This window comes from Puntigrus tetrazona, chromosome 2 (genome assembly GCF_018831695.1).
Source record: "Puntigrus tetrazona isolate hp1 chromosome 2, ASM1883169v1, whole genome shotgun sequence".
Classification (NCBI taxonomy): domain Eukaryota; kingdom Metazoa; phylum Chordata; class Actinopteri; order Cypriniformes; family Cyprinidae; genus Puntigrus; species Puntigrus tetrazona.
In genome coordinates, this window is record NC_056700.1 from 19544002 (window position 1) to 19556614 (window position 12613).

Sequence of the window (12613 nt, forward strand, 5' to 3'; positions counted from 1 at the left end):
CAAACTTACCCTAGTAGTGTAAGCAGCATCTGGATCTTCCTCCAAAACTCGAGACATGCCAAAGTCAGACACTTTGCATACAAGGTTACTGTTCACCAGGATGTTGCGAGCTGCCAGGTCACGGTGAACGTAGCTCATGTCAGATAGATACTTCATCCCTGAAGCGATTCCACGAAGGATGCCCACCAGCTGAATTACAGTAAACCGACCGTCGTTCTTCTACAAAGGAGAAACATTTACAGTTAAATAATATTTAAGCCAATACAGTACACCAAAGCACTAAATGACTGCAGGGCCAAAAAGAGGTGCTTGAAACAAAACTCACCCTAAGAAAAGCATCAAGGGATCCATTCTCCATGTACTCAGTGATGATCATAACTGGCTTACCTAAACAGACAGAAAAAAAAATATGCATGTAAGAGAAAAGTGACAAAATGTTACAGAATAATCTTATAAATGCTGTTCTACATATAAAAATTGTGAAAAAAGAATGCATCATTGTTTCCACAAAAAAATTAAGCAGCACAACTGTTGCTCAAATACTGAGGACCAAATCAACATTTGATTGATTTCTGAAGGATCATGTGACACTAAAGACTGGAGCAATGGCTGCTGATATAAATAATATTCAGCTTTATGACTTTCAAAGAACAACAAAAATCCAACAAGTTTAAAAAGTTTGAATGCTAGTCTATATATATGTTGGAACTTTAACATATGAATGAATTTAATTTGCTTAAACTTAATTTTCACTTGAGTTCCAACTTCCATTGAACAGAACGAAGCAAGCCGATCCTTTGTAGCTGCATAATAGCACCTGATTGGCTGTAGTTTGTCCTATTTAGAACCAATCAGAGTCTGTAGATCTAGTTCCTGAACCAATTATCTGCTTCAATCATCTGTCTTCAAGAGTAAAAACAGTCAAATAGTGACTAAAAACATTAAGTGCATTGAAAAATGCAGAGATTTCATGTTTTTTTTTCTGCATGCACTCAAGGCACTCTGCACACATCAGCACATTTGAATGACACTTCCCAATCAAGCCTTAAAGTGTCAGTCTGCTAGCCCCTCCTCTTTTCTCACACTCCCCCCTCTCTTCCTCTTCGCTCCTATTTGCGAGTGGGATTTCTGTGTGGGTTTGTTTACTGAATGCAGCCGTTGCTGGAGGCTATCAGGGCTGGATTCCCACATTACCTGCCAGTCAGTACCGAGACAAGGAAATGCTATGGCAACGCAGGCCCCTCTCACAGAGCCGAAAGGGGCTTCACAAAAGAGGACAATGGCACACGCACACACACACCTACACAGAGCCGTTTACAAACGCATACACACATACGCGCTTCACCTCAGAGGAATCATTTCAGTGTTCAAGCGGTGCCTTCATTATGCAAATACAATCTTGCATTTAATGCCAGCGCATAAAAGACTGCGCCCACCAAGCCCGTCTGTGAATGCTTTCTGCGGAGACGGCTGGCATCCTGCTTCTCTCCCGCTCTCTAAGGCTTAGGGGCATTTTGTCTTTATTTATTTAGGACAATTTCTACATCATTAGTAATTTATTTAACAGGTTTAATTGGCCCGGTTGGAGGCGTAGGCTACGAGAGGGCTGCCATTGTCTGTTTGTAATAACAGTTATCCTGAAGACACTACTTCTGCCATGCTGAGGATTATGGGAGAAGAGCTGCTAATAACAAACAGCACTCCAACGCTTCAAACTAAGCCAACTATGAGACACCAGTACTGTTAAAGGAAAAGTTCTGATCACAATGGTTTCATACATTTTCTAATACCTTAAAATAAAACAAAATAGTCCCAATTCAGTTTGGTCTGGTTAACGGACATGTATAGCAAAAAGTCTATCAAAACGAACTAATGTTTCATGTTTGATGGCGTACTTCAATTTCCATTAATATTTTTCATGTATTTTTCCACGAGTGCTCTTTCTTTTGCTTCTTATGTCTCTGTCTTTGCTCTCTCTTTCACTCCTGTTCACTTTCTCTCTCTGTAACCCATCTGTTGGCATTGTCTTCACTAATACATCAGAGAGCATGGGGATTTGCCTGGGCTGTCTGGAGAAAAGATGTGACTCGTGGGATTGTGGGATTGTTACATGTCTGCAGAAGCCCCTGTATATGAACGCAGCTCTCTTCCATGCAGTCTACCAAAACAAACTCCAAAAAAATGCACACATCTTCATCTTTGTGTTTCTCCAGAGCTCCTGAGCTGCCAGACAGCACAAGAGCCATCAGCGTCAGAAGACACTAAGGGTGTTCTTCAGTCCAGCTGTCAAATGCAAAGCCATCTAATGCAAATTCCAGCTCCACGTTCACACACACCACACACACACAGACACACACCAGGTCCTCCTCATATTTGTTATGCACGGTGAGGTCTGGCCACAACTACACCCTGGAGGTTTCTTAAACACACATATGAGAGAGTCAACTTTCAATCAATAACAAGTTATTAAAAGGTTTGATGTCAGGTCTGCCAGCCGGCCAAGATTCCGTTCTGGTAATGGGAAGGGTGCGTTACAAAAGACAGGGTTGATTTTCATCAAATTAAGGAATGGAGAGTACGTCATTTCTTCAGCCTGGTTCCAAAATGCATTTAAGATGCAAACAGGAGGCAGACATCAATAGTAAAAAAATAAATAAAATAGAAGCAAAGCGGTCCAATTTTTAATAAACGGCTTTTGATGGTTAAAAGTCAAAGCAAAAGTCAAAAACCTAAAGAAATGAAAACCATCAGCTCTACAGCAGAGCTTCAATGGGTGGCCAAATAAGCTGGCAACATAGCAAACAATACTTTTCTTAATAAGTATTTCTGTCTTGTTTTCCAGTAAAATATGTAAACGTATTAGGTGCTTGGCACACAACGAAAGAGTTGTTAAAAGTTATGTAAGAAGCAAAACCGCATACGACTTTATTACTCATTATTTATTTTCAAGGTAATAAAAGTATTACTATAAATAATAAAGTCTTGCTTCTTGTTATAAAATATAAATCCTACCTGTTTAATGAGGTTCATGCTTTAAATAAGAAATAATAAACAATAAAAAAGAATGTAATTTAATTAAATGAAATGTAAAAAAAAATTATCATGCATCACTTTGTGAAAAGACTTTTCATGAAAGATGGCTATAGACATTGAAGCACACTGCTTGAATTGTGAGATCAACGAGGTCACGATTGGCAAATGATATGCAAAACCAGAACAAATCTGTTTGAAAGGATGTGGTCACAGTAGACGAGTAGCTTTTTCATATTAAAAACACTCAAAAGACTCACATTTAGTGACGACTCCCTCTAGTCGGATGATATTGGGGTGGTCGAACTGGCCCATGATGCTGGCCTCACTCAGAAAGTCTCTCCTTTGCTTGTCGGTGTATCCTGCTTTGAGGGTTTTTATGGCTACACAGATCTCGCGCTTTCCAGGCATTTTGAGACGACCACTGCACACCTCCCCGAATTCTCCTTTAAACGGAAAAAGAATCATAAATGTCTGTGGTACATAATGACCCATGAGATATCTCTGGAACGGTGGGCTAACATTTCACTGCAACAGTTGTGGTCTAGCTACACTCAGTCTGAGACAGACGGAAAGGAAAACAGCAGGTCTCTTGCTCACCAATGCCGATGACCTTTTCAATCTTGATGCAGGAGGCGTCGATTTCTTTAGCGAATTCACGGACTGCTTGGTTGGGGTCCTCATAGGTGAAGGGGTCCACATAGATCCGAACCCCTGTGGAGAGACGGAGAGAGGTGCCTACATGTTAGGAGGTTGAAAGAAAAGGAGGGGAGGATAGTTGGCAGACAGACAAAATGATGAATATACAACATCTGTTTTCCATTCTCCTCCCTTTCTTGTTGGCTTCTGTCTGTCTTCTACCACATTGAGAACAAACAAACTTCTCTTCTTAGTTACAACTTTAACTTAGATGATGCATACATATTTGAGAACGTGTCATTGTTTATATATGTTTACATGGCAGCAGAATTACCTGGATGTAAATGCCTCTCCTCATCAGAATCCTGTTTAGCCTTGCTGTATTTGCTTCTCCTGTTAACAGAGAGATGAGAGAGATTTTAAATCACACGAAAGATAAATCATAAATAAGATATCTATTTTTTATGTCTTTTTTAAAAAAAGACTGAAATTCTTTTACAATGTCAAAAAATATGATCGTTTTTGGATAACAAAGTGCAATTTAAAAGTCAGATGGGTAAAATAACTGTTTTGCATAAATGTTTGCATAAATGATTTGACTTTTAACTATTATTAAAAAAAATCCTAAAACAGACTTTTCACTTTCAAGGTTAGTGATGAATGTTATTTCAAATCTGACATTTACTTTTTACAAAACATACAAAAAAAGAGTAACTGGCACGTGTGAGAAATGGTGGGCCGGTACATTACGAAACATGCTGTTCTAAGTTATTAAACCAGGTCAAAGTATTGAATAACCCTTTAACCCTCTTTAAAAGTGGGGCTGTAAAAATCTGTAATGCTTAAAAAGCTGCACACAGAGAGAGTACACCATATCAAAGTAGAAAGAAGGTTTGCTCATGAACCATGTACACAGGCCTTTCATCTGAAATCATTTAGAGATTGACAGATAAAGAACAAACAGGAATGAGGTAAAGAGAATGACAGACGAGTAAACACACACTTATCAAGTGGCCAAAACGGCAACAAAATCCCATTTGAAACCACTCCACCCCTTCTCCTAAAAACATTTTGCCTCATCGGTCCACAATGACATAAAGGAGCTAGTATGCACCACCTTCAAAGTTACCATTTCACCCAGTCACCTGCTGACCCCTTAGGGCCAACCAGTGACCCCTCTGCATGGACGCAGGAAGCAGAAGAGAAGTAATGAAACAGATAATAACCCCACCCAGGATGCTGCCCTAGCTCAAGACTCCCTGCTAGGCATGGGGTCACCTGTCTGAATTTAGAGAGTGGGGGCTCGGCCGGGAATGCACAACTGCTGTTATTGTTTTTCTAGTGCGTTCTGGCGTTGACAAAGGCCCCCAAGGTTTGGGGCTAGTGAAGGAAGAAAAGGCTAGAGGGAGGGAGAGGGGCATATCCACAGGTAGAACAGGAGGAAAGGGCCAGGCTTTAACGCCTGAACGCTCTGCAGTAGCTGGAAATAGCTTTGCCTGCAGGGGGCCATGCCTTCGTAGGAGGAGGCCCTGCCATCAGCCCAAACGGTCGGTACACGTTTATTTTAGGAACAAGAAGATTATCAGGTGTGCTATCCAAATACCGAAGCGAGGAACCCAAGGCTTTGTGCAAGGCTGCAACCCCCTTCCTCATCTTCACAATCGAGCGGTTGGTGTCCCCTCAAGGTAGAGAAGAGCGGGCCAAAGGTGAGAGCTACTTGGGATGTGTAGTCTTGTCTCCCGTTGAAGGGCTCCACTGAGGAAGTGCTTAATGGCTGCTTGGCCAAAACAAAAGCCCCATTCATTAGCTAGGATTGTTATTTTCACCCTGAATGAGGGTGATGCTTATCTCAGCTGATAATGATACAATATCAACCACTGTAAGAATGGACACTCTCACCCTGGTCTTGGGAAACTACGATGGGACACAATAGGAGGAGGCCTTATGAAAGGGAAATGTAGCTGATGATAACCATAGTGGAGTAAGAGCATAGCTAGCTCAGAGTTTGGCAAGAAAAAGTTGTTTGATTAAGGCAAAGCAACCATGACGTTTTGCCCGTGGGAGTATGACAGTCGCTCTGATTGAGTACAGTACACAGACGTACACGTATGCGCACATACGCCGCCCTGCCGTGCGTCTCGGCTACCTTGGGAATGGTACGTGTTCCCTACGGATTTCGACACACACGGCACAGAGACCCGTAGCAGCACAGCGGAGACTAATCAGGCAGAGCTGCCAACGGCCTGTCACAATACCACTACCTACACCACAGGGAAAAAGAGAGCGAGAGAGCGGGGAAGAGAAGGAGGAAGTGCCGTGAGAACCAGACTGATGGACAGGTAGAGAGGGGGGAAGACAGCAGGAGCACAACAGATAGAAAGACTGATATAGGATGACAGACAGGGTGAGGGAGAGGTGACAGAGATGCCCACAGGGACAAGGGGAAAGACGGAGGAATGCTTCCAGATTCAGACAGTATCTGTGAGACGACTGACATCCAGTTGGGTATGGTGGCTTACCTGCGGCTGATGATGAAGACTCCGATGAAGATGAGCAACAGAATCACACTGCCAATCACAGACACCAACAGCACTGTAGAGTTAGCACCATCGCCGATGATAGGAGAGGGAACTGAAAGGAAAAACAACATTAAAGTTAATCCTAAATGCGTAATTCTTATTTAAAGTGTCAGATTAAATTTGTCAGGCATTCTGAATTTGTATAGAAGAGCCTTGTTTCATCAGTGAGGAACAAATCCTGTTTTTTTAAGTTGCTGAAATGACCAAGAATCAAAGCTCTGAAACATTCCACTCATTACAGAGTTTACTTTAAAGTGCTTTTAAAAATACCAGCGACTTTGTAGTGAGCAAACAAAGAAACTATCGTAAAGAAAAGGAAAACATACATAAAGGCTATAATTATGTTACTTTAGAGAAATAGTTTCCGGATGAATGGCTGATCCACCCTAAAACTCAACACGAGCCTCTAATTGTGGGAACAAAGAGTTGCCATTGTCGGTTCAGTAGCACACAGATGGAAACCTACCTGAATTGGTCATGAACTCGAAGGGGGCGCTGAAGTCTCCATAGCCGGCTGCGGTGCGGGCACGCACATGAAACACGTACGAGGTGAGTGGGCTCAGGCCTTTGATTTCGGCACTTCGGGACGAGGTCTTCATTATGCGATAGCTACGCTCATTTTGATCCTGATTGGATGAGAGGAACAGGAAATGTTGAACCAACTTGTGGAATTGGTCATTAGGATTGTTTTATTTGGAATCAAACACTGATAAAACAAAATGGAAGAGAGATTTGTTTAATGTCTGACACAGAAACTACAGCCAGGCTTTTGTAGGAAAAACCGCAACCTCGTTGTACAAAAACAAGGTTGCCATCTTTGTTTTCGCTTTCTCCCTTGGGTGTAACCTGATTTTGCTTGTTCAAAATTTCCTTGTTTCATCACTAGATCCAAACCACTTAAACGATGTCAAGTTTGAACCAAAATAAGCAAAAGAACTAAGTTTAATTGTTTTTTTTTTTCAATGTCCCCTAATGTTTGGCTTGTAATTGTTGGATCACGAAACAAGAACTTTTGTGTCTTGGTCTTGTGTGTGTGTCAGTGTGTGTTTGCAATGGAAAACCTCAGAGTGTAAGGGAAAAGAATCTGACCACTGCTGCAATCTGTAATCAGTCAGCCAGAGGAAGACACAGCGGGAGCAGAGAGTGGAGAATGCTGTTATCCTCTCTGTATCCCAACGGCCTGTATGCTTCACCCTAGATCTGTCCATCCACCCCATGCTGTTCTGACCCGCCGGTTCACCACACTCCTGCTGTGAATGTGAGTGAGTCTGGTCTGGCCATGAACTAAAATGCAGCTCTTTCCTTTTGATGTACCTGACATCATATGGCTCATGTTAAGGACTTAAGTGAAGGCTTCACCTTGATTGCAACATCTTAATCTGCAGTTTCAAAGAAGCATCTCTCTCATTTGTAGCTACCATTCATAAATGATGTCACTTGGCCTAATCCTGAATTATATTTAAAAAAATATATCTCTTATCTCATGCTGTCAGGATGAAGAACCTTACAAAACACACACAAAATTTTATGTTTCCAACGAGCAATGTCCTTTTGGTTAAGTAGGTTGACCAAGCTGGTTACGAATCCTCATGGGGCTGCACACCCATATTCAAAACATATGTTGGTGACCATCTCTGCTGGTCATTTTGACATGGATAATTTCACCAGGGCAAAATTTTGGAAACTGCTTTCCCATGAATCTTCTCACCTTCTCGTAGTACTTGACCTCGTACTCAAGAATGACTCCGTTGGGTCTCTCAGGCTGCTGCCATGCCAAAGACACAGCGTGTCTGGTGATGTCCTTGGCCTGGATGGTGGTAACTGGAGAGGGAGCTGGAGGAGGAGAAAAACACAAAGAGAAAAAGATTAGTATTTGCTAGGAGAACCCCGACCCCCCGTCTGTTTCAAAGAAATATAAACATGTTACTGCTATAAAGCAATGAGAAGGTATGATATGGGAGATATTTGTGCTGTTGTACCGAGAAAACCTGAAAAACAAATAAACGCTGGAAGCTACACAGGTTAGCATCTGAAAAAATGCAGTGATTACAGCTTCGTAACTCCCCAGAAAAACATCAAATCACTGAAGTGAAGTGCCCATTATATCATCATCCCAGTTCCACTGTGAGGATCACTCAAGTGCTTCTGATTCTTTTCCTTCTCTCATAATTCCACTTTGCTACTACAGAAGGTCCATTGATGTAGTCATCTAGGGAGCACATGCTGCTTATCTGTAATTTTTAGGGTTTTATCAATGACACTCTACAGTTGCCAAAGGGGAAGCCAGACCATGAAACAATCCTGGCTCAATTCCTCAGCGCAGACAAAAATTATAATTATAAACAGATCAGTGTTTCATATTTATATTAGCTTAATTTTTACATTCCCTGACAAAAATGAAGGCAACTTGCTGCTATGCAGTTTTAAATGTTTTCTAAGTGGCTGCAAAAACACCAATAGCTTGTTATTAGGGCTGCTGGTAGGACATTCTGGTGGTGGCTAGAAATAGCAAAAATATTATTACTATGGTTATGATATGATATGGTTATTAGCAAGCACCAATAGGTGATTCAGTGCTATAGGGCTGAACCCCAATATATGGGGTTATAAAAGCTAAGAACAGACGGTCAGGAGTGAAGGTCTGTTTGAAGAGTGTACAGACAGGTGTGATGTCTATTACTATCAGAGTTCAGCAAAAGACAAAGATGGTGAGAAAGACTCTTGGAAGACCCCACTCCTAGGGGCCCTACACACAAAATCCCCAAAGCCAGACAAAAAGGCACTTCCTGTCTCACGCTTTCTCAAGAACCCGAAATTAAACACCTTGTAAAAGTTAATAGTCCACTCAGCGCAAACAAATGTGAGCAGCCAACAAATGCACATATGCGCAATTTGACCCGACATGCGGTTTAATGTCATAAAAATCCATTCTGACAGAAACAGACAAGAAGTAATTAGAAATTTCTCTGTGGTGACATAAGACAGAGCACTTTCACAGACGGGAAGCTGATTACCAACTTGATGACTATGTTCTGTATCGGACTGTGGTGACAAATTCAAAACATCAGCCTGTGACCAGATCACATGACAACATCAGCTTGGTATTTAATGAAGTCATAATAAGAATAAGAATATCATGTCGAACAATAATTTGTAAACATAAACCACACACTTACCCGCTTGGTTCGTGGTAACCGTCACAGACACCGCCTGTTCTGGTCCGGGACTCTGCTTGGAGACCCCATTGACTGCCCAGATCTCAAAGGTGTAGTTGGTGTGGGCCTGCAGGTCGTTTATGGATACCCGGGTGGTGCGTAGGCCCAGCTGCTGAGGTGAAAAATGGATGCCGTTGCCACAGGGCTGACAGCGCTGGCCGTCAGAGCTGCACCTCTTGCATATGACGTTGTAAGCAAGGTCCTGTCTGCCGCCAGAGGATGCTGGAACAGTCCACTCCAGATTCACAGAGGTCTCGTTCACATTGGAAATAAGGTGCTGAGGAGCAGATGGGGGCTCTACGAAAAGGCAATTTTGGAAAAAGAAACACAGTTTAGAGACACTATGACAAAATATGCACATGATTTATGTTTCATTTCCGCCACAGTGATGTCTGGAAGTTTTGGAACAAACAAAACAGGATTATGACTGTGGCAGAGATTGATCTCAAAATACACCCTTGGCAAGGGAATCTTCAATGGCAAACAAATACACACACACACAAACATACACACCCTTTTATTGCCACTGCAGGCAGATGATGTTACAGCCTGTGACGGATACAAGTCTGTTTGTGTGCTTGTGTGTATTTGTGTACATTTGCGCTGTTTTTCTCCGTGGTGTTTTCGTAAACCAGGCGCTGCTGAATTTAAAGATAATTACATTTATGACAAACCAGCACCACAGGCGACGCAGTGCTAGCTGCGCAAAAAGGAAATACACTCAACCCGAGAGAGTGAGAGAAAGAGAGAGAGAATGATTACATCTCCATAATTGAGCAACTTGCTGATAGGGATCTCATAAATGCTAATTTGGTCGCCCTCATTGCCATTTTTGGTATAGCAATGACGTTCTCATCATAAATATGGTTCCCTAAATCAGGAATCCTAGGTTGACTTTCTCACAAAGCTTGCCCGGAGAAACATTTTATTGCTTAGAGTTTGCTCTTTTATTGCTCAGGAGTCTTAATTGTGTTGTTGGTTATGCTGTATTCATGTATGAACTTGAATATAATGTTTGTCCTAAAATTCCTGAGGATAAATTAACATGGAAAGAAGTGACAGAATTGTTAACATTCACTGTAGCATTTTTATACTATTCAAAATGAATCTGGATCTTATAGGGCAGATAATTTGTGAAAACTGGATGGGAAAGGTTGAAAATCAGACCGAAATCTCAAATCTTGACAGCCTAAGAAACTGTTGAGATCTCTTTTCAAACCCCAGATTATGTGAGGCTATTGTGACTCTTATTATATTGAAATCTGAGGAGCAAGAGATCCACTTTACATTTTTCAATGTGGAAGCAAGTTATTTCCTGTGACTGTGCGAGACTTCATATTCATTAGCTGCATTAAGTAAATAACTAAAGGAATAACTAAGCTCCGTAAACATTAACACTAATTATGTGTGTTTCTGATTATGATCATTAAAATAATAGCACACCAGTTTGCAATAACAAGAAGAATGACAAGACTGATTTTTGCACAGAAAACCTTGCACATTCGAATTTTACAAATGCTTTTACGTAAGTTTCCACAGGGGTCTCATTTGAATAATAATAAAAAAACTAATTAAATTTTACATCTGAAGTCTCCTCATCTCCTATTGGCCAATTAAGCAGGTAGTCTTGTTTCCAGATCACACAAATGACAAAGCCAAAGTTGTTATATTTAGCTGGTATGTTGCTAAAAATGACTCATTTTTCATTCCTATGGGTGGTCTCAAGTATGACACATCCAACATCAAACACAATGAAGTGAGTGAAGAGGACAAACATTCAAACAGGATATGTCCCCTTATCTCGCCTTGAGGTCTTTCATATGGCAAAAGCCATTTTCAAATATCTCCATATCCTCCAAATCATTTAAACACTTCAAACACATATCTGACCTAGGTCTGGATTAGATTGAATTCCTCCTGGCTGAGCTTTAAGTGTAAATGGTCTTTAAACTCTGTTTAACCTGTATTAAGTATGTGACTGCGGTACCCACCCGGCAGAGTGGGGTGAACCAAGCACACTCCCACGGTGGCTCGGTGCCACGCGCTCCGTGATTGACAGGAGCTGATTAAGTCTACTGGCTTCACTGCATTTTAATACGATAAGGTGAGAGAGAGAGGCTCAGCTCGGCAAGCGTAATGGGGTCGTTTCTCTCGCGAATCTTCGCTGTCTGTCTCCCCACTTTCTCGCATTTTGCCTTTTTCCTTCCCTTGCTACCTAGCGCCTTTTTATCTCGTTTTTTTGTGTGTGCGCCTTCAGCGAATTGGCTGTTGAGTATGTGACGGGTGCTTCTGGGTGAACGACAGACGGCGATATGAAAGAGAGCTCCAATTAAAGAGGAGATAGAAAGCGAGAAAGACAATCCGATACGTAAAATGCACGTCCAGACGGCGGATAGGTGCATAAGAGCCCTTTCCCCCCACCTGCCGCCCCTGATCGTTCAGATCTGGAAAACCTATTAAATCTGACACCGTGAACACATCTGGTCTGGGTGCCTCTCTGCCCTTTTCCCAGAGATCTTTAATAAATTTATCACGTAATTCTTTTTTGATCACACCGGCTTGAGTGCGTGTGTGTTTGAGTGATTCGTATTTGAGAAAGAGCGTGTCATGAACGACTTGACGCTTGTGTTCGCTTTTTACGATTAACCCTGTCGTCTTGGTTCAGAGCTATGGCGCGTCGACTGCTGCCGCTTCAATGCAGGTCTCTATTTAACAAGCAGAACACTGTTATCAAGTCTATGACTCACCTCAGGGTCTGACACACATATCTATCTTTACTCATCATGACAGGGCTCCTCCCAACTCACTGCTACACACACATTTTCAGTCAATCACGAAAGTTTTTGATTAGGCAACGTAGGAATAAAAGACCCAAAATAACATCAGCTGCAATTAAACGTCCGATAATTTGTCACTGTCAAGCACATTTTTTTGTTTTTAACTTTGGTGAGTATCCTTTAGGAAAACAGCTCCACTGTTGTGTGAAGTGAACAGCTGCAGTCTGATACAAGTCCAGGCAGTACTGGAGTGATATGTTCCTCCTCAGTTCAAAATCCCTGACCTGGTCTAATGATTACTCACGTCCAGGGTGGCTTGTTTACGTCTGTGTTTTTAGTCTCACATAGCCGACTTTTGACTACAAGCATAATC

General features: G+C 41.8%; 1 protein-coding gene across 3 annotated transcripts in view; it reads right to left on the reverse strand.

Annotated features, from left to right (window-relative positions):
* The window catches only part of epha4a (eph receptor A4a), a 37095-nt gene that overhangs the window by 4062 nt on the left and 20420 nt on the right, over nucleotides 1-12613 (reverse strand). For all 3 annotated transcript variants that reach the window (XM_043218982.1, XM_043218972.1, XM_043218962.1), the window contains exons 5-13: nucleotides 9425-9760; nucleotides 7957-8081; nucleotides 6715-6874; nucleotides 6189-6300; nucleotides 4004-4062; nucleotides 3631-3744; nucleotides 3291-3476; nucleotides 326-387; nucleotides 10-219 (exon numbers count right to left, since the gene is read on the reverse strand). In XM_043218982.1, coding sequence (XP_043074917.1) covers nucleotides 10-219; nucleotides 326-387; nucleotides 3291-3476; nucleotides 3631-3744; nucleotides 4004-4062; nucleotides 6189-6300; nucleotides 6715-6874; nucleotides 7957-8081; nucleotides 9425-9760 — 1364 coding nt within the window. The remainder of the gene's footprint in view (nucleotides 1-9; nucleotides 220-325; nucleotides 388-3290; nucleotides 3477-3630; nucleotides 3745-4003; nucleotides 4063-6188; nucleotides 6301-6714; nucleotides 6875-7956; nucleotides 8082-9424; nucleotides 9761-12613) is intronic.